This window comes from Acanthochromis polyacanthus, chromosome 6 (genome assembly GCF_021347895.1).
Source record: "Acanthochromis polyacanthus isolate Apoly-LR-REF ecotype Palm Island chromosome 6, KAUST_Apoly_ChrSc, whole genome shotgun sequence".
In the NCBI taxonomy this organism is placed as follows: Eukaryota; Metazoa; Chordata; class Actinopteri; family Pomacentridae; genus Acanthochromis; species Acanthochromis polyacanthus.
This window is the reverse complement of record NC_067118.1, coordinates 28274856-28297203: the sequence shown is the minus strand read 5'-3', so window position 1 is coordinate 28297203 and position 22348 is coordinate 28274856. Positions and strand designations below refer to the sequence as shown.

General features: G+C 39.3%; 1 protein-coding gene across 6 annotated transcripts in view; it reads left to right on the top strand.

Annotated features, from left to right (window-relative positions):
- The first annotated feature begins 331 nt into the window (after positions 1-331).
- camta1a (calmodulin binding transcription activator 1a) overlaps positions 332-22348 on the top strand; it is a 289846-nt gene continuing 267829 nt past the window's right edge. For 3 of the 6 annotated variants that reach the window (XM_051949097.1, XM_051949095.1, XM_051949094.1), the window contains exons 1-3: positions 334-542; positions 4303-4404; positions 13492-13595. In XM_051949097.1, coding sequence (XP_051805057.1) covers positions 518-542; positions 4303-4404; positions 13492-13595 — 231 coding nt within the window. In that variant the 5' untranslated portion in view covers positions 334-517. Of the gene's footprint in view, positions 543-4302; positions 4405-13491; positions 13596-22348 lie in introns of all 6 variants that reach the window. The other 3 variants (XM_051949098.1, XM_051949101.1, XM_051949096.1) reach the window with 3 other exon arrangements.

Here is a 22348-nt window from a genome sequence, read left to right as displayed (position 1 = left end):
AGTTGCATAAAATAAAGATGGACACGTTCAGATTTTGAGACTATAAACAGATAATTTTGCATAATATTTAACAAGTTTCGTGTGTCAAGCAGCCACACAAATTCATAGTGGAGTTCGTTTTAATTATAGCTAAAATATGCAGCCAACCTGCTAGACATTATATTTTTTCACTTTAATTTATTTTAATATAACATAATTTAAGAAGGCGTCACCATCCTTTAACATAAGCGTCATGCAGGACCTGCAGCGCCTCTGAGCTGTTTTAAATTCACTGTAAGAAGAAAAAAAAAGGAAAAGAAAAAAAAACGCGGCTGGTGGTGCCAAGGTGAGGGGAGATGTGTTGTTTTTCATCCCGGAGCCTCTCTGTCAGTCACCGCCTCGCAGCCAATGGTAAGTTCGCCTCGGTCGGACCGACTCGCCGCTTGCTCCTCCGGTCCCTCCTCGTGCTGTCCTCGCCGTGCACGCGCGTGGTACCCACGGTCGTGAGGAGGAGGAGGATGTTGCGCGTGAAGGGGAAATGGCTGCCGAAAACAAGCCGGAAGGTAAGAGAAATATAATGGGATTAATTTACTAGTATGACCGCGGTGTGCTTTTTCGGAACAGCCGCAACTCCGCGCGGAGACGACACACGCGTGGAGAAATTTTCGCCCGAAAACGGCGCCGCTATTTTCCTCCGAATAGGCAGCTAAAACGTGGAGACATCACCTAGCCAGCTAATATTAGCTTGCATTCTAGCCAGCTACTATTCCCATCGTAGCCCACATTTAAAGCACGCCACGGGGACAGATAGTCAGCGTGGTAAAAGTACCGCGTTTAGCGCTTATCGTGCTCAGGGTCCTTGTCAAAAGACGAGCAATTCAAGTTGTTAACAACAAGGCTAAGTTAATGACAACATGTCATTGGCATCGACTAACTTCTTCCCTTATTACCCAGCTTTAAAAGCGCTTGTGTTAGTTTATGTGTCGCTACGGCTCTCTCCTTCGGTCGCTATTTGCAGCTTGTTTTGACGACATAATAATAATAAAGACAGGTCTGTTTTTAAACATACAAGTCCAGTTTTTTCCTCTTCGTCTCTTTCGTTCTCCCCCTTTGAAGCGCGAGGTTTTTTTTTTTTTTTTTTAATTCTCTGGCGTTCAGCGGACAGTGTTTACGAGCCAGAAGTGATGTGTTTTTTTTGTTCAAATGAGCGAATCTCGTGTTTTCTCACTTGTCAATTAATACTACTTGGCCTATATTTGCTTTGAGACACGGACATCAAAAGCGCTGTAACGCCTGCTCCGCTTGCAGAGCCCCATCGCACTTGAAATGCCATCACACCAGAGGAAGCAGGGAGGATGGAGAGTAGGATTTCCAGCAGCCTGCCCATTACACTACTTTACACATAGGACAAAATGATGACTTTTCTCCCCTCCTCTCTCTCCTCAGCTGATTTCATATGGCTGGCCAACTTAAAATGAAATGCACCAGACTTAATTATTTCCTTTTTAGTGCAATATTTTATTGCAACCCATATGCATGAGAGATCTGTTTTCATTCAGAGAGGCCCATGGAAATCTTGGGTGAGTAATTAAAAAATAGCCTGCATGAAAGATAAGAGATATTTCATCATTTCTAAAAAGGACTAGTTTTCTTGGCAGCTCTCCACTGTCAAAGATATTTGATGCGGACTGGAGTGAGTTACATGTTTACAATCTGAATTTGACGAAAGCTTAAATTGCTAAAATTAGATTGGAAAAAAACTTGAGCCTGGAAACCTTATCTGCATGTTAAATTGCATTTTATTGTTTATGTTTCTTCAGATATTTCTGCTATTGTCAATTTTGCCATATTTGTAACTGATAACTCTTTAAAAACGATCATAACTGAATATAGTGATAAGTCATTATTGCACTATATCCTTGCTTTTTTATTTGCTTGTGGTATTTTACATTTTTTGATTTATACTGACCCTTTGCCTGCAGTAAAAGAGTCATGCTAGACTTTAAAACTGGCTGCATAAATTAAACAAGAAGGGGGAAAACAGATTTCTACATAAATCGTTTGGTCCAGCTGTTTCTAAGCTGCTCTTAATGTTTTGTTGCAGGCTTCAAAATTAAACAGACCTCTGTCGCACTTTGGTGTCTGTAAACTCAAACGCAAATTCTTTTTGATGTAGAATTACTGTAATGTTTCAAATTGTCTCTGTCCATATGAGGGGAAATGATAAAACACTGGGATTTCAGTTGTTTGGATGTCAGTGTGCCAACCACCAAACCGAGTCCCACCAGGGGGTGTTATTGAGCTACAGAAGCACACTTCCGTGGGCTCTGTCTGTGGCTATGACAAAAAATGAAGACATCTGGTTTTGTGATAGTAATGACTTCACTGTGGTGTATAGTCTTAATGCATTCATCTACGTAGCTGAAGTTAACAAATAGGCTGTAGTTGATAATCCCGATGCCTCTCCAACCCAGGGAGCTCTCGCTGAAAACCCTGACTTGAAAGTCCCATTGCTGAGCCGGTCAAGTTATTTTCAGTGCTCCTGTGAGGCCGGTCAGTGGAAAAAAGGAGGAGGAGCAGGAAGGGGAGCGTAGAGAGAGGGAGAGTGCTTCATACCTTTATGTAAATGCGATGTCGTCTCATGCAAACCTGGTCCTTTTACCCCAAGCTGTCGTGAATCTTTGCTCCTGCACCCAGTTTTTGCTTGTTCATTAATGTCGAGCATGTTGTTTTTTTTCCAGCGGATATGACAATTACAGGTTTTTTTTACATGACATGTACCTGATGTGCGGTTGCCCCTGAGAGAGCTGCACAGTGTTTCCTTAACCTTTTTGTCCTTGTGGGATGCGGGCAGTGCTGATCGCTCTTAGTTGTTTGGCAGGTCTTATGATGGCCCATAACAACTGAGGGTTGCATCTTGTGTTAAACCCAGGGGCCATGACCCGATCTCACTCTGTGGTGTAATGTTTACATCCTGGGGTATTTCTCTCCAGCCTAACTGATTGTCCAGGCACTTGGGGGTATTTTTTTTCCTTCACACTCATAAAAAGCTCTGTGTGTCCGTTACTTTAAGTACAAGGCCTGGAGGGCACTGAAAGGACAGGCTTGATATGTCTAATACTGACACCGCTCTGGATAAAAACTACAGCCAGTGGTGCTATGAGTCTACCCGAGCAGAATGTCCTACAAATATTTCTGTACAAAAGCCAAGTGTGAGAAATGAAACAAGATTTGTAAAGGAAACTCTGTGTTGAAGTTAAATATTGATGTGTTTACCCTCTGAAGTTGAATCTTGATACTGTTAGTTTTTTGTAGACCTACAACAACTGTGCAGCGTATTTACACTAATTTAAAATCAGATAAGTGCAAATCTGACGATGACGACACAGTTTACTGATACATAAAAGCTCACACAGGTGTGTTACAACGCATTAATGTAACTTTAATGCACTTGGAACTTTGGAGATAAAAAAACAAACAGTCAATAAAGGTTGCTATTAAAAATGTAGTGAATTTGGTCTGTAGTCTCCACCATGCAAGAAGTAATTTTTCTCTTTTATTTTCAAGTGAGTGCAGTTTAAAAAGTTTTATGATGTTATCATTTCACTCAAAGTTCAGGGTGAAGCGGCAGCAAAACATCAAGTAAGCACGCAGTCAGCCATTAACTTACAAAAGTGCTTGTGCAGCAATGGTATAAATATTTCTCTGCTGTTTTGTAAAGAGGGATGAATTTAACCTCCTCATGATGTCGGACGATTTGCTCTCCCAGTTTTGTGTTGAATCAGGCGCTACATTTTTTTTTCTCCCCAGCCTTTTTAATTGAATCAGTGAAGTATGGATGGATGGGACACAGGTCCGGTCTGTGGTTGCTGAGACGTATCAGTCCTAATCCCTGCGTGTAATAGATCTTTACTGACTGCTTTGCACGGATCCACTGATTGATTGTATTGATTCATTCAGTTTACCGTTGATACAATAAGAAGTGTTACTGACCCGCGTCAAACCCAGCCAGAGCTACAGTGACCCTTATTACAGGCTATTTCTCTTGTGTGGACAAAAATATTCAGTTTGTGGAGAGCTTGACTGTTTTCAATAGACAACAGACAAATTAAATGTGACTTATTAGCCTTATTATATTATATTGTTAATATTATTCCCATCATATTTTGCCAAACAGCTTCTTGTGTGTTTTAAATGTATTTCAACATACTGTGTAATTTCTGTTACTGATATTGCTTGCATGGGGAGTTTGCTTAGCTATCACAGGCTGGGAGAATGCTTCTTTTCCTCGATTTTCTCTACTTTTCTCTTTGCCTCCTGAAGGACTGAAGAAAGTACGTAATCCGGATCGAATGTACAGATCAGCAGTGTGTTATGCTGGCCATGGTCCACCTAAGAGTATCAGTGATGACACAGAGACGAACAGTAAGAGTCAGTTATTAATACTGCATTGCTGCTCCAAGAGGCCACTAGCTGGCCACTCTATTATTCATTCATCAATTCATTTATTTACTTCTTGATTTCATCCGTCCCCATGCCCCCCTCCTTCTTTTATTCTCCTCCAACACAACACCTCCTCCGGCTGCTCTGTTGATTGAAGTGTCTGCTTTACGGGATCACGCTGTCAATAGCTGAAGTGTTGTCGTTAACTAAGAGTGATTGTTTCAGGTTGAGGCCAGGGGATCAGGACCTGAGCAGACCCTCAGAGAGAAAGCTTACACTTTGAGCCATCAATTACGGCCCTGTACTTGCCTTTTCTCGGCTTTTCTTAAACCTGCATTTGATAGAGGGGGATCAACTCAAGTTAACAGTATGGGTTTAAAATGTTGCAAAATTAAAATGTGCATGACGAAAACAGTTATGCACTGCTCAAAAAATATTAACGTCCTTTGATATTTTTTCATTCAAATGAACTGATATTTTTCTCTGCCTGCCTCTCTTTATGTTTGTAGAACTGCAGACCAGGGGCAAAGAACAAAGACAGTCCAGCATCATAGCTGAGGTTTTTATGACTTGTAAAAACCAGCTTCTGTGGGAATTGCTTCAGTGCACTTACAAGTCTGCTCGCAAGCACTATTTTCTGTCACAACCAAAACAAATCAGTCAGAAATATAGGCCAAAGCCTTGACTTTATTTGCGGTGATTTTCCCTTCATTCCTCTTTAGAGAATGTGTCTGAATTTTAGCCTCTGTCTTTATCCATTGAAAAAACTGTCCCCAGTAATGCAGATTGTTTCTCAGCAGAAAGGAGCCCCTTCATTGTTAATGAATACACCAATCTTTTCACTGCTGGAAGACTCTGTTGATCCAGACTAGAGACTGGATAATTAAGTGTGCTCGTGTATTGTCATTTCTAAATAGAGAGTCTGAAATCACCCCCAACCCCTCCTTAGACTCCTCTCTTGATATTTGTCACTGGTCTCTTTTTGGGATTTTTAGCAGAGAATGTTTTGAGAGATTTAAAGGCAGCAGCGTGCTCTTGCAGAGCTATGAAACAGGGATGCAGACTGTAACAGGGACATTGTTGATAGACTTTTGCGTTACCCCCTCATGTGTGACAGCTGTGACTGACAATACGTTTTGCCAGTCTTGCTATTTTCCCTCATGTTATTGCATGGTATTACAGTATCCTGTACCCATGTCAGACACCCTGTTTAATGCTTTCAGCCCGGAGCTTTTTCTGCCTACCAGGACACACTGTAGCAGAATACAGAAGCTCAAACAGGCAGGTAAACCATTGATCTGAGTAATCGTCTGAGTAATTGTGGGAGTAGTTATGATACAGAAAGAAGGGCTTTGTTTGTGTGCATGTGTAAGCAAGAGAGAGAAAGTGAGAGAGAACAAGAGCAAGAGAGAGGGAGTGAGAGAGAGACCTCACCTCTGCTCTCCTTGAGATGGGATTTTTATGGATGGGTGAGTTTGGTGAGGGCTGAGAACACATAAAGAGTCATTTTCAGTTTGTTGCAGGCAGTTAACCGTGTGTGCATGTTTGTTGAACTTCCAGTAATAGGCCTAGGCTTTTTTTTTTTTTTTTTTTTTTTTAGCTGTTTGACTTTTTGACAGTCTTTCCTTATTATGCTATATTACACTATAGTATCATAACCACACAGAGCCACACTGTGTCCAGCACAATACTATTGAGGGAATGTAAACAGTGTAATTGTAAACAATGAAAGCTGCCATACTGCACATGTCACATCCTGTCTGGTTGTAGCACAGCTGAATAAGAAATAGTGTCCAGTGAGATTCAGTGTAATTCAAGTCTTTCGCTGGCATACAGACTCTTTCCGTCTTTCCCAGTGGGAAAAAATACACCTTTCACGCCTTTTACAACAGCTGTTGTGTGCGTTGCAGGTCAAACCCTCATGCTTGATGCTATCGCTAGAAGACATGTAATGTTCTCTTTGTTTTAGTTTTCTGGTAGCACAGCAGCACACTAGTGAAGTTCACTAGGACTTTTCTGTCTTTGCTTGTGGGCGGCTAGTAATTTCACTGTATGTAAGATTGCTATCGAACAGGCTACGGGCCAAATGATAAAGATAATTGGTTTCCCAGTCCTACGCTAACACATGGCTATTTTAAGTCTATGTCTGCATACCCCTCTCTTTGTCCCCATCAAGAGCCATCAGGCTGTAGGGAGACCAGCCCCTGGACGAAAGGCATCATTGTCATTAATGCCAGTGCAATTTGACACGAATTAAATTGTCCTGTGTTGCTGTAAAGCACAGTTCAGGAACTCCCACAAATACCAGCATGTAGAGTTGGTATAATGAAGTGTTCTGTTCACTTACAGCCAAATACCACCAGTATTCTGTGTAAAGTCAGTCAATATAAATGTTGAAGATCTCTGCAAATGAAACAGCATTTTTGTAAAGTTTTGCAACATTTCAAGGCTCTTGAAAATAAGGATTTTAGACTGTCAAGGAGCAAAGGGAAAATGTAGCTGTTTTTTTATGTGTTTGAACTGTATCAAGTAAATTTTAAATGAGTGGTTAATAATTACTTTAAGAATTAATTAAACCTTGCCTTCAGGAATGTTAAAGGAGCCTGTAAGCCATGACATTTGGCCAGATGGTTTGTGATGTTAGCAAGAATTTGAGAGACTTGGTGAAAAAGAGGAAAGTGTCCTGATCTGAAGGCTACCGAAGGCAATATCCCATCACTGTAAATGCCATGGCCATAGCCTCCTTCAGGTTAAACCCCCATCGTTACCTTTCCTCCTCATTCTTTCATGTCTCACAACCGGATTGATTACTTTTAGTTGACAGCATGTCATCAGTTGAGCACTTCCCCGTGGCTGTCTGAGTTCTTCCCTGCTTCACATTTGACCACGTGTTTTTGTCTAGATGTTTTTTTTTTCTCTTGCCAGCACCTTGTCAGTGCTTTGTCCTTGTTTACTCATTGTCTGAGCTTTAGGTCCACTCTGTCATCGAACTGGTTTGACATCTGGCCTCCTATAGATCTGGCTGTTATAGCTTCTGCATGACACATAATGCACATTCCAGTTGTAGATTGCCATATTTCTAATCATGTCTATGCTTTTGAATGAAAAGCATATATCTTTTGCATTTATCATTGTGCATGCTGTAGAAATTGCATGTAAGTAGACTGTGTAATGTTTTTCTCTGCATGCTGTGAATTAAAAGGAATTTATGTCTTATATTCCTTCCTCCTTGTCTAGTATAATAGGCTTATGCTTTTATGTTTTTGGTGTGCGTGCATGTTTTTCGTACACACGGAAAAATAATGACTTTTTAAAAAATATTTCTTTCAAATCCTCTGCTATTGTTGCAAACACAATGATTTAGATAAAGAGTTTTTGCAATTCTTACTCTCTCCATTTAAGTGAGTGTGACTAGAATATCTGTTGCTGCTTCAAAAGTAAGCTACTGGAACAAATATTGGTAGTTGCAAGGGGTGAGAGCATCACTACATGAATGCTACTTTTTTGACCTTAAACAGCATTTAATGTTGTTACCTTCAGTTAAAAAATAGTCATCATATTTGGAAATATGCAGGCAGCTCTCGGAGGACGTTTAAGTGATTAACTATCATTAGTGTCGAGTTTTGATGTGAGGCTGCGTCAAAGGAAGAGCTTGTTTTCACTATAATATTTATTGCTTTTTGCTTGGATAATGTTTACTTTTAGCAGATGCAGGACCATATTTTTGTTTCTGGTAGCTTGACATTCTGTCACACAGCTGATGAAATATGTCTGAGTGAAGTTCATTTGGCTAACCAAGCAAATTTTTTAGCTAAACTCTTAAGGGCATTTTTGGTCCAGCCCAGTGGATGGCTGTCTTCCAGCATAATGATAACAGACATAGCCATAGGCCTAATTCAGTTTCACAGCACATCTTACTGGACAGAGATGAGAGCCAAATGTTTATCCACAGGACTGTTTGTTCCGCTGTGATTCTCCTCCCACGTGTTTTAGGTATAGCTACAAAAGAGCAGGTACGGTTACACTTGTCCTCACATCCATAAGCCATATTAGCCACTGAACTGTTGTGGAAAATGTTTGCATTCAAACAGTTACTTTGGATATGCACCGCCAGCAGCGATTTGTTGAATGATCTATAGCCAAAACATTAGCTTGCAATTTCTCCACAATGTGGGCACAGATTAAAAAGAAAAACTGTCACTCCCAGAGCGCTCTGAGACAGAGACGGAAGAGAGAAGGTTTTGCGTTCAGGGCTCAGATATTGATTAAAGATTTGTTTTTGTCAGCCTTTCCAGTCTCATGACCCTCGCTCTCATCTCTAGGGTGGGGCTGGAGCAAGCTAGCATGACAGATACCCTTAAATTCGGCCCAAGTGTTTGCTTAGCAGCCAGGATCAGTGATAATCCAAACATCAGCACTGAAAAATATATATCTTTATAATCATTCGACAGAGGGTGATGTGAATTATGAAGCGGCGTGCACAGGCTGCCACTGCTCAGCACACACATGGCCTGCGATGGCAACATGAAAGCTGCAGACCTCTAGTCTCTGTATTGAAAAGAGTTCCTCTCTCTGTTTAGCCTTTTTGTATGTGAGCTCGCTCATCAAGACCTAGAATGTAATTGGCTCCAGTGTGCCAGCTCAGCTCAGCACATCCTCTCATGTAACAAGCTCTGGTATCAGCCTGTCTTGCACTTTAGTGTTTTACAACCAAATAGTAGTTTTCTGTGTATCCCTCTCTTGGCTAATGTACAAGTAGTCATTAAGCCTGCAGTTTAGACTCCAAAATAAATATTAAACCTTACAGGAGAATCAACTGGAAATGCAAAGAAGCAGAGTCCTTTTCAGGCTTTGATCAGCTTCTGGTTAAGTAAAAAGAAAGCAACATTTACATTTTTGAAACCACTTCTTTTGTGGGTAATTTGTTGCCTATGCACTGATCAAATCAGACAATTTGATTAGGAGGAGCTTGTCTGTACTCTATAAACTTATTCCAACTTTGGCGTCCAAGCTATTCCCCTCGGGACTGCATTTAGCTGATACACAAACTACAGTATATGTGGATTTCCATTCCGCAGTGGACAGATCTTTAATTAGTGAGCAACACTTTGCTGGAACGCTCACAGTTCCCCATTCACGCTGGTGGAAATGCCCTGTGGAAGGAACAGAAGACATACAGTAGCTCAAATATTATTAGTGTGGATAAATAGCAGCTGAATGAACAAAACAGTTTAGAGTTATGAGAGTGCAGTGCTGTAGAAAGGAAACCTCAGTTATGTTGAGTTCACTTTGTGTGCTTTGAAAGAAACGTTCTAGTGTGAAAACAAGGCCCCTTTCAAGTTAGACAAGGACTCAGATTAGAGAAGGCCACTGAACATCTGACGAAGTGCCACATCTAAAGCACATGGTTTATTTAACAGCAAAAAAAAGCACAGCACACTTTTTGAAACATGACAGTAGTTATCCTGAAATACAGTCATCCATATCTGAGATAGATAAAACCTTGAACACCGTGGCCCTCTGTATAATCTGATGGTAATTTACTGTAAGGCCTGTACTGTTTATAGACCTTCTGTTAATAACAGTTAACAGACTGAACACCTTGTTTCTCTGCACAGTTTTCTGACAATTTAGCAGCAAAAGTAAACATTGACACCAGTCTGTCTGGACTAAATAACAATGACCTCACATACATATCAAATAAATGCAACACAAGTACTTTATCCATTACACTGGTGCTGCTGATTTTAGAATATCTGACTTTGTGTGGACATTGTGAAAGCATAGGTATACTGTTAAAATTCAGATATCATAATTTTTATAAATCATGACTTGGCTCATATGCTGTTAAATATTTGTTTGCAAATCCCTTGCCATCAATGACTGTCTGAAATCCACGATACATAGACATCAACAGATACTTGGCATGTTCCCTGGCCGTGGTGTGCCAGGCCTGTACTGCAGCCATGCTCATTTCTTGCTTGTTTTGGGGGCTTTTTGCCTTCAGTCTGGTCTTCAGCAAGTGAAACACATGCTCAGTTGGACTGAGGTCAGCTGACTGACTTGGCCAGTCAGGAACATTGCACAGACTATCAAATACTGAAAGTCAGCACTTTAAACCCACAGTTTTTGCTTCACATCAGATGCAATGTGCTGGAGAGACTATGCTGAGTGCACTGTGTGTCTAGTCCGTAGATTTAAAATAATAAACAACATATAAAAAGTGAACCACCATAGATTACTTTAAACAGAATAATACCACAGATTTTTTTGTGAAAATACATTTGCTTAATGTAATGGCTGTATGTTATTGCACACTGTGCCACTACTGCAAAAACAACACCTGAATAAATATGCTGAGCTTTTTTCACCTTCAGATTGTTTATATATGCATTAGTAATCTAATCATTCTCCAGTTTTGGTTGTAACCTGATTTAAAAAGCATCCATGTAAGGTTAAGGGATTAGAAGAAACTCAGTTAACACCTTGTTAGTCCTGCAGGGTTTACATAGGTTGCTTTATTGCTTGAGGGGTTGTTAGCTGACAAATACAAGACTGGCATTTCAAAGTAAAATGCAGTTATGTTGCAGTTGTGTCACCTTTTATTGTGCACGGCGTACTGAACTGAGACGTATTTTGCATAATTCAGCGGTCCGTGGCAGAGAGTTGTAGAGCAAAAAAGTACCTTGCACACAAACATGTTGTGCAAAGACCAGTGTAAGTTTAAGGTTATGAAATGATTAAAACCCCCAAAGAGATTTTATTACTTTCGTCAAGACCCTCTTTGTTGTGCTCATCCCAAATATTTTAGCCTGCCAGCAGATTGAGTAGGCATATCCTCGTGCAGTAGATTTCTATCTCTGCTCTCTCGGTGAGAAAATCCTCAACACACTTGAGACTGGTGTTGATGGTGTCATAGGAGGATGTGCCAGAGGGTAGCATTAAATCCTGAATAATCTGTGCACAGACAGACTTGCCATATGTATTTGCTGTTACTGCTGTCTGCCAGTTGCAAAGAGCAAATCTTCAGAGCACATGTTGTATGATAGGAGATGGCTAAGACTTTGTACTGACCCCATGAAGCCACTGTGCATCTGCTGTCACTTTTTATTTGTTTCTTGATTAAATTTTAAGTCGGTGCTGCATAATAAATAGTCTGCACGTGAACACAGCTCCCCTTTTCTCTTTGGTAGCTCGCTGATGATTCAGTCACAGCGTTTCCCAGTTTTGTCAGTGAAAAGCGCTGTGGCGGTACCAAGGAGCAGATGCTGTATATGATTCTTAATTGGGCGAAGCAAATAATTACAGGTACCTGTGCAGCTCATATAAAACTACATGTAGGATTATAGGTACAGACGGATGTAGCAGATACTACAGAGCAACTCTTATATTCCTGAGGGAGCAGTGACGTTCCACCTTACTCATTATACTTAGGGGCTACGAGTCAGCTTCATCTCTGTGGATCAGCTGTGTTGAATTTTCCATCTGGAGGTTTTTTGGGCTGTGGCATTGTACTCTTTGTGTGATATACAGTAAGCAAGCTACAGAAGCTCTTTGTATACCCTCATAATGAAGTGCACTTCAGGATTATTTGTATTGGCTTATTGGTATTTTGCTTTGGTTGAACTTTTTCTCTCTTTTTTTACAGTCAACCACTGATATCATCTACCCCAGGGAACCATAGTCAGCACTCATGCTCAGGCTTTTTCTGTCTCTCCCTTTACTTTCCCATTTTCCCCTAACCCACGGTTATATAAATGTAAAAAAAAGCACAGTCTGTGCTATTTGTTTTGTTGTTGAATTATTTTCAAGCTATATTGCATTACATACAAATTCAGTATTTTGCATTACCTTTAGTGAATTTATTTACATTCAATTTACACACATTAAAGCTGAATAATATATCTATTTTTACGTGGTAGAACATTACTAAGATTAACTAACTCCACATTCAAGAATTGCTGTGTTACAGTCTTTAAATTCATCAGAAGTGAAGTAGTGAAAGTATAGAAAAAGATTACAAGCTTGTAGTCTGTGAGAATAGGGGACAGGAAGAGTACAAACTTTAATGGCAGCTATAGAGACAAAAAAACCTCATATTGTTGCCTTGTTCTTTCTTGATGCATAAATATGCCCTCAGTGACACAGTCTGATACCTTTTTTTCCATATAGAACTTTTACATTTTGTTCCACTTGGTAATGCTTTATTGTTTACTGGTATCTACTGGAGCATCGTCTCCTACTTTAGGTTCCCCTGCCATCTCACTATAATTGACAATCACTGCTTTTTGTGTTTCTACTAATTGTGAATCGTAGTATCTGCTGTTGCTTAGAGTGTCCACAATTTGTTTGTAAGTTGCTGAAATTATTGACACATAAGCTTCTATCTCATGCTCCGATTAAAGGAACACACCAAGATTCTAATAGAATTCTTCATGGTATTGTGAATTCAACATGATTCTTTCCTTCCTATACAAATATAATTTGTTCACACTTAAGCCATATTTTATGCATATTTGACCAAGAAGAAAGCAATGAACTGAAATGAACATTTGAATGCATTCATGTAAAAGCGGGTCTTTAAACATTACTGTTTTATAATTCTTGTGAACTGAATGTGAAGTGTAAATTATAGATTGAAATACGTTCATTCTGATTTAAGCATTGGGGCCTTGTAATCGTAATTATTTCTCTGAATAATACACCACATTCTTTTGTGCCGCACACAGATTCCCATACTAAATCTCCATGCACTATAAAATCACTCAAGGGTGTTTATTGTGTCTAAATAATGAATAGACACAGCCTTTACAAGTTGACAGTGAAAAATGTCTGGTGAACTCCCCTGATAGAATACATTTCACAGTAAAATAATTTAGCCCACCACAAAATAAAATGTATGCAATACCCTATTCTTAAATTAATTTCCTAATTCAGTAGGGGATAGTTATTTTGCAGTCAGCGTTTTGCTGCAGAGAGACTGATAGACTGATAAAGAGGGAGACGAGCAAGTCAATAAGGTATGAAAGCCTGTGCTAAATATTCTTTTTTGTCTTGCTCTTGTTGTAGATGAACATGGACATTTGAAAATATACCTGCCCAAGAAGCTGCTTGAATGTCTACCAAAATGCACCTCGCTGCCAAAGGAGAGACACCGGTGGAACACTAATGAGGTAAGGACACCGCTCCTTATCGTGCCTCTTTCTCCTAAATCCATCTTTTTACACAGATACCCGTCCAAAAGACACGCTGTTCTCTCAGGCCCTTTTCAGACAGATTCATAAGTCATGTGAACTCTCTTCAAAACAACATCACTGCTGCTGTGTGAGGTTCCCCATTCCACCAAAATATCCTCTCAGAACAGAAAACCTTTTTCCTCACTACGCAGAGATGTTAAAATACGTCATATGAAAACGCTGAGCCTGTGCCATATTTAATGCATTTAAATATATTAGGTTTAGTTTATGCTCTTGTGTTCCCTGCTCAGATTACATCAGTTGCACAATTCATCATGACTGTTTCAAATGTATGAAAGGTTTTATTATTATTTTCTATATTTCTCATTGGGTTTTAGATATATTATTCATTACATTTAAAGTGCACTGTCAGACATATCACTGAGCATATCTACCTTTGCAATCATGTTAAGTGAAATTATTTTGAAATGGATTGTCTTATACAAGCCCACTGCTTCCTCTGATGCTTTCTTTTAGCTGCAGTACAGAGTCTTTCCCCAACATGGATAATTCATTGCTATCTGTGCTCTGCATGGATTGCCTGACATTTAATTGTCATACCATATGCTCTGTGGTGGGATATGAGCACAAACTACACAGTCGGCTAGCATTCACACCAGCTATCCACATGTTGAAACTGAGACAATTGTTAAATGTCTTGTATTTTGGGGTGTGTTTATTGTAAATTTGGCAGTTCTTATTCTGCAAGTAAGCTCTGTTTGGCATAAATCATGGGCTAATGTCAATTGCACATCGAGTTTTATTCTCAATACTTCACTCCTGCTGAATTTAGCATTATGAGGAACTCCCGGTGTAAACATAAATAGTGTTTAGCACTGGCATTGTGAAGGCGCAAGGTGTCTCGCATTTCACATTTGCATCACATTAGGGATAGATAACAAACCATTTTTTTTTACATCAAAATGTTCTACTTGTGTAAGATGTCACAGATGGCCTTTGTTTTCTTTACCAAAAGAAATGAAGATACACATGTTCAAAAATGTGTTCTATACAGGAGTTTCTATTCTCTTCGAAAGTTTCTCATTAGCTTCTGCCGTCTCAGTCTTAATGTGTGCCTCCCACAAGCCTGTGACAGATCAAGATTTAGACACTGCAATCTGATTTGATTTCTGCTGGCATTTTGTTTAACTTTTTAAATTCAAACTAACCTTGACACTTTTGGAGTTCATCCCAAAATACAAAAGGAAATATGTTGTATTTCTGGAAAGACCTGACACAGTAATTGATTTGTTCTAGGATTATTTTAAGGCATAGACCAAAGCATTTAAGTCTTGAATATGTTACACTGTATTTCCCTAACACGGACTTGTGTTGCTTCATTTGCCTCAGAACTCATTTGTCAGCCTGCTCTCTTTCTCAGGGGATAGGTTGATGAATTTATCATTTTGCACTATTGATAGATGAAAAACTGGTTCTTCTTTTCAGAGAATAACTGGTAGTAATTAGACCTAAATACACTCCATGACAAATCTCAAAACCAATATGCAAAAATCAACCATCCATGCTTTTGATTAACAAATTGTGACCATATAAATATAGTCATCTGCAGTGATGAAAGTTAATTGACTGAAAAACAACCAGATGATAAGGCACCACACAGCCTCGTTTCTAAGAAACAGGATATTCAAAAAGACAATCTGTCAGTGACATACAGTTAAATAGTATTTTACACAGGGATTTTGTGAAGCCAGTGTATTTTAGAAAATAATTTGAGAGTATTAATGTAACTGTGGTAAAGACTTGTAGTTGTCAAAATTACAGTGCTAATTAGTACAGTATAAGAAATACATATACTGTAAAGCACTCTTCGTTTAAGTCTCTATCTGTCATATGTGTGCTCACAAGCTGTGCTCTATAGGAAAAAATGTATAATGCTTGTGTGTTTCTAATTGGCTGATGTTGTAACTTGTTTGCCCTGTTTGACCTGCATTGTGCTGCAAGCAGTCTAAATTAATTAACATGGCTTTGAAATTGATCTCAAACTGTAAGTCTAAGCATTTGCTCGGGAATGCTGTCGGCCACAGTTGTTAGCATGTCTTATCATTTATTACCAAATTAAATCATAACAGACATATTTCAGGAAAAAAGGACCATGTTGTGTTACAGAGCTGCAGATTCTTCTGTGGATGTTTGGCAGGCTGATAGGAAATTGGTAAAAAAATAAAAATAAAAAAATTGTAAAAAAGACGGTTGTCTCGGTGTTGTGGTATGCATGCCAATTGTGTTTTCCAGGGCTGAAGAGAGCGAGGCAACCTTTCCTAAAATCAAGGACGTTTCTTTTTTGTGCAGACCATGCAAATCAGAGTGTTTGTGCCTCATTGGTGGCAGACAGGCAGGAAGGGAGGGATCAGAGAGGCTCTTGTCGGTGCCATTGTGTGACTCTCAGTGAAAGTGACACCTCATCAATTCTGTGCATATTTCTGGCCCTGGCTCGGCATGCTTAATGCACTAATTTCCCATTTTCTATGTTTAAGGAATCTGAATAGTCTACTCGGTTGGCTGCTAATGTTCATTTGAGCAACTGTTACGTAACATATACTATAGTTATTTTTCTTCCACGGTCCTATTTAAGACACACAGCTTGGCTACTTCATATCTGACACTGTTTACTGATGCGTTAGGCCTTCAGGTTGTATAACATGCCGTTTTCAGCAGGAGTAGTAGAGATTCATTTAACTGTGAGAAATATTTAAACCTGCAATAATACAATGATCAATCAGTTGTCAGAAATTAGTTCATTGTTGAGTAATTGTGTCATCATTAAGCAACTATCCGTCTGGTTTTCGATTTTCAGATGTTAATTGTTCAATCTCATAATTAATTATATCTTTGGGTTGTGCACTATTGTGAAAGGCCACATTGGGCTCTCCTCAGTTGCAGTAAACAATTTTTGCTTTTTTATGTTTTTTAGAGCAAACAGTTAATGAGGAAAATAATGTGAAGATTGTAGACATTTTTTACTTTTGCACTGTATTGTGTAACACAAGAATAATAATAATCCAATATATTATGTGTTTGTTCATCTGGAAACTGAACAGTTAATGTTTTTTTTACACATTATTCACAGATCTTATTTTATGTTTTCCACTTTTCACTGCACTTGTACATTATTTGCTTCCGTTTCCATTTCATTTATGAATTTGTGAAAACGACTGAAGACACAACTTGCTGCTTGGAAACTTTACAACTGGAGGGAGAGTGAGTGGGGGCTGTGGTGATGCTGGTGTGGTAAAGCGAAGCCAATGCAGAACTATTCATTACTATCATTCTCACGATTCCCCCGTGTAGTTTCATGAGAAGAAGGTGTGCAGGAACACATTTCAAGCATTTACTGGAAAATTAGATAAACCAATCGAATCAAAATTCAAGGGAGAGGATGAGAGTTTAGAAGGTTGAATGGTACTCTCATCAGTGAATCACGAGTAGCGTGCAAGGTGCGGATATGCTACCAGCCTTCAAATTATCAATGGGAGAAAAGTACCTGGCAGCACTTGAAAAAAACCAAGGTTTTGTTGAAAGAAATACAAAAGGAGGTCCTGATTGAAATGAAAATTTTTTGTTGCGGTAATCAGTGACATTTCTGTGATTTCTCACCTGTCAAAATAAGACAAGATGATAGCACACTTTATAGTGAGCAAGTTGCAGAAGAAAACAGAAATACTTCCCAGGATTCTATATTTACCTTGTTTGTGTAACTGCTCTTTCAGCCATTGATGTCACCATGCCTCTCATGTGAGACACATAGGAACAAATCTTCACAGAATTCCTCTCAGGTCTGCAGCCAACTGCTATTGTCTGCTCGCTGCTCTGGCACGATGACCTCTATTTTGCTAGACATTTCGGTTGAGATTAGAATCTTTTTAAAGAAGGACATCTCACACAGGAAGGGCTTTAGGCTTATATCCCTTTCAAGATCAAAGAGAGTCAGCCTGATGTTTGGTTATGCTGGCATGAAGGTTGCAGGACTTGAGTTGTGCTGGAGAATTGCAATTTTACCAGGGCTATTTTCAAGATGGACTTTGTGCTCTTTGGTTCACTTGAGAGTTCTGATTCAGCTTGTGTATTATTATAGGATTCAAAGCAAGTGTGCCATCTGTTGGAAAACCACCAGTCAAAGACAGGAGCTGATTTTATTTTGGCTTGACTTTTCTGCTGTGTAGTCTGATGTTACCCCTTTAACTGTGTACTTCTGGAGGAGCTCTTATAGCCACAGAGTCTCAATGACAGCATTTATGACTTGTTATTTGAATTCTGAGGACTAGAGTGAGTAATATTTTCTGTGCCACAACATGCTAGATTAGACCCATCAGTGTTAGCCTCCTCATAGACATAAACCTTTCTGACTTTTACCACGTGGTTCAAGTGTGTCCTTATAAAGCATTGACAAATAGAGAAAATTTGCCAATTGCGGTAAAGTGACTACATTCCCAGTCACTTGGTGTTAAAAAGCAGAGGCAGAAGAGTACAGCATGAAGCCTTGGTTGAGAGAGGACACTGGGTCTAAGCTGGTGTGACACCCTCAGCCTTTAATGAACGGCACAACGCTCTGAGTACTGTGAGCTCCCACTCAGCTTAGAGGGGACTGCTTCTGAACTGGTGCTGAACCAAAACAGACAAGAGAGCATCAGCTCAGGCCTCCACCGGCCTGCTACACATTTAATGCCCCTGTCGTCAGGAATAATCCTCTTCTGCCTCACGCTGTTGCCAGCAGCAGCACAGCATGGTGCCTACATGCAATATGCCACCGCTCAGGACAGAGCCGGAGAACCAGTAGAAACACTAAGTGGACTCACCGGGCAGCGGGTGGAACAGGCAGGGAAGCAGTGATCAAAAACCACAACAAATGAAATTAACACTGATATCGGATGGACTGTCAGTAACACCATAAGATAGGCGCTATAATCACAAGCACAATTGGATGCAGTGCGGTGTAATCATTCACTCCTTATCTCTGACTAAAACATAATTTGTGTTAACCCCCTCCATGCCACTGTGGTATCTTGAATCCTGCTGTTATGATTTTGCACTTGCTTGAATATAATTAGACAGAGGACATTAATATATATTTTTATTAATTCAGCTGGTCTTCAATGGAAGTGATTCTTTTTTCCAGTGCTCTTTTTTTTTTTACTGAAATATTGTAATTTTAAACATAAAAGGATAACACAACAATGGACCTGCATCTCACATATATACATATTATAGATATCTAACAGTGAAAGGGTCTTTCTTAGCTGTTGAAAAACCTCCTTCATTTCAGTTCACTGTGGTATCAGTAGCCTGTTGGAAAATAAATCCACAACCAAATTTTCTACTTGTCTTAGTCCCCAGTATGCCCGAAAGCTAAATTAGTGTTTAGGGTGTGTGGGCGGTGAGTCAGTTTCATGGCCAAAACAAAACTTTAGTTTTGGTTTAATTTACTGCAGTATGGTCAGGCTGGTCATCCAAACTTCTTGGAATTGTTTGCAGATTTATTTTTAACTATATTCAGCTGTCACATGTGCCTTTGAGCTTTTATTAATCCTAATTCTTTGGGCTACTATCTTCTCTGACTCTGTCACACTGCAACTGCAGCGTAGTTACCTCCAGGAATTTAGTTAGTGGAGGTGGTAGGCGATGCCCCCATTAAATCACACCCATTGACGAATCAAATACAGCTGGTCAAAACAAACTTTAAACGGTTAAGTGCTGTGCTCAGAAGCAAACACATGGCACTGATCTACATCAAAAAGCACTTGAAGTAACTCATTTATTTCATTAATATAGTTACTAGATGGTAATTTAGACTGGAATTTTCCCAATGAATATGTCATGTTTGTGCATTTTACTTGAAATTTAATAAGCCTAAATATATATTTCACAAACGTAGAATAATCTTCTCTGACATTAGTGGATATACTCTTTCTATCAGGCAAAGCGTGGTAGCTCCACTTCAAACACTGTGTGAAACCCTGCGCACCCACCTCCATTTTCTATTTCAAATAGACAGACCTCAAGTTATAGTGAATGTGCCACCATTTATTCATTGCTCTGCGTTCAACACCAGCTCGACCTTTACGAGCAAAACAAATTTCATTTTGTTTGGAGTGTATTGCAGACCTAAGACTTTGGCTTGAAACTTCAAGTGCAAAAGCTGTAGCATCCCCTTTAGGATATCCTGACCTCATTAAAACAGTGGGTGGATAAAAGCTTTCTCCTGTGGATTAGGACTGGCTTGTAGAGAGATTTGACTACCCTTATCAAACTACCAGGTATTGTGAGTTCTGATACATTTCTATCATTACATCGAACTGTCAGTGTTGTTTTATGGACATTCACCTAATTGAAGACAAGGTCATGCTTGGTTAAATGTTTATCTTCATTTGAGCTTCTTGCCATGCAGGGCTTTCTCTGATGAGAGTAATTAAAATGGCTCCCACCAATTGAAAATGTTTACAGAAATGTTCATTAGCTTCTCTTGGGCAATCAGAGGAAATTAAAGGTCATGTTTGTCCATCTATCTGTTTGTTTGTTTGTTGTTGCTTTCCTTTTTTAAAATATATTTTCTGGATTAGATGTGATGTTTCTTCCATAACAGGTACTGATTACATATGAGAGTGGGTGCAGGTGAGAATTTGTGACAATCTTTTTGAACCAAGGTTCAGGTTTATTTATATCAGCTCTTCAATGAACTACTCAGTTGAGGTTTAGATGGCAAAATGCCTGCGCAATTTATTCTGGCTGCTCAGGGAGCACAGTTATTCAGCCACAGTGTTGCAGTATGTCAACTTTTCACTATTTCTTTTCAAAGCGTTTTTAATAGAAACACCCGGGCTAATTTATGTCTCTGTGTTGAGTTTGCGTGGAATGATCGTATACTTTCATCTGCTGTGGTTTCCACTCAATTACAGTTTACTAAATAATATATTTCTTGGTGCTTTTTCGTCACATTTGGCTGATGAAAGTAGAAGACAGGAATATACAGAATTGGCAGAGTTTCTTTGGATGGCTGACTTCATAGTAACTTCCTGTGAGCTTGATAGCTTTACTGATTGCTAGTGTTGTTGCGTACTGTGAGGTGTCAATTGCGAGGCTACGGTGTAGTGAGGCAATTGTAATAGGAACCCACCAGTCAGGTCATTCAGGGGGTCCTGCGTGCTACAGGAACCCTTTGCTTTTTTTCCTCTGGATGCGCACATCAAGGCAGGGGTCCTCAGTATCCTCTGAAGACAGGGGTATCCACTCAAAATTGCATGACCTCTATTGTAGCAGATACAGGTCACTCCACCTCCTGTGGGAAGCCTCTAAATTGAACCCAGCTTGTGTCTTCGATTTCTTTCTATCTCTCTCTTCCTCTGGTTTCCCTCCTTTTCTCTTATCTTCTGTCTCTTTCCCTTTTCCCTCATGTGTTCACTGAGCTGCAAAGCTATTCAGGTATAGACAGAAATATTTCTACCTCTCTCTCCGAATTGCTAGGTCAGGGTTTTTTGCACAGAACCATTTTGCAATGGAGTTTAACTTTATTTACTAGATAAAGGAAAATGAGTTCTGCATTTGATGTGCACATCTACGCTTCAATAAACTGTTCTATTGTCCCATAGACAGTAGGCCTTCACATGAGTGAATCCCTACCAGCCATGAGGATTGAATGGCAGTAGTGTTGTCATATTCACTAGCATGATCCTCTCTTTAATCTAGGAATTTAACATTTGAACCTTTAAGTGCATTGCCACACACTGATGAGTTTATTTAACAGAATGTTTGTATACAGTATCATGTTTTTCCACTGACAGATTACTCAACATGTCTAAACTCATCACCAGATGGAGAGATTGGCCATAACAGTGTTCTTCCACTTTCACTAAATAAGGTGGATTACTGGGCTGGAGATTCATTATGAATTATAGACAAAAGATTTCTTGAGATACAAAAATATCCTGTCTCCTATGTAGGATTCAACAGCTCCAACCATTTAGAGGAACTGTGTTTTATTCTTTTTAAATAAATCCTGACATCTCTCAAATAATATCATATTCAGAAAAAGCATCTACATTGCATGAAAACAATCTAATTTCCCAGATTTTTTATATCTCCAGCAACAATTAACTGATATGAAATTAACAACAAGCAGCCTCTAACCATTTAAATGGAGACAAAATCACTGCAAATTGGCCAAAATTGAAACAAAAAGAAAACCAAACTGGAGCTTGGAGAAAAATCAGCTTCTCACAGAGGATGTACATCAGAGAAAACATATAATAAAAGGGTCATTTAGTAGCACATTGACAAGAGTAGACAAATAAGATGCATGGAGAGAGACTGCAAACAAAATTAATGCCAGCTTTATTCTTGCCATGTGTACCCAGTGGAACACAAAAAGTGGTTTAACATCCTGTCAGAAGTGTATCAGGAGATTGCAGCGTACCAGAAGGCAGCTACTGCAACTGGTAAGCTATAAAATTACTCTATTCTGAATTATGCATATTGCTTCGGATAAAGTATTGTTCATGACCAGTGCTATATTGTTCAGTAAGTGTACTTAATGCTTTGGGACCACCTCCTGAACAATGAAATTTTACAAGCTGACATCATAGTCTTAGAAAACAATCTTTTTTTTTTAAGACAGAAAAGACACGGTTGGAGTTTTTGGAATCTAAGGTTAAGTAGTCTTTGCAGAGAATAAAGTTTTC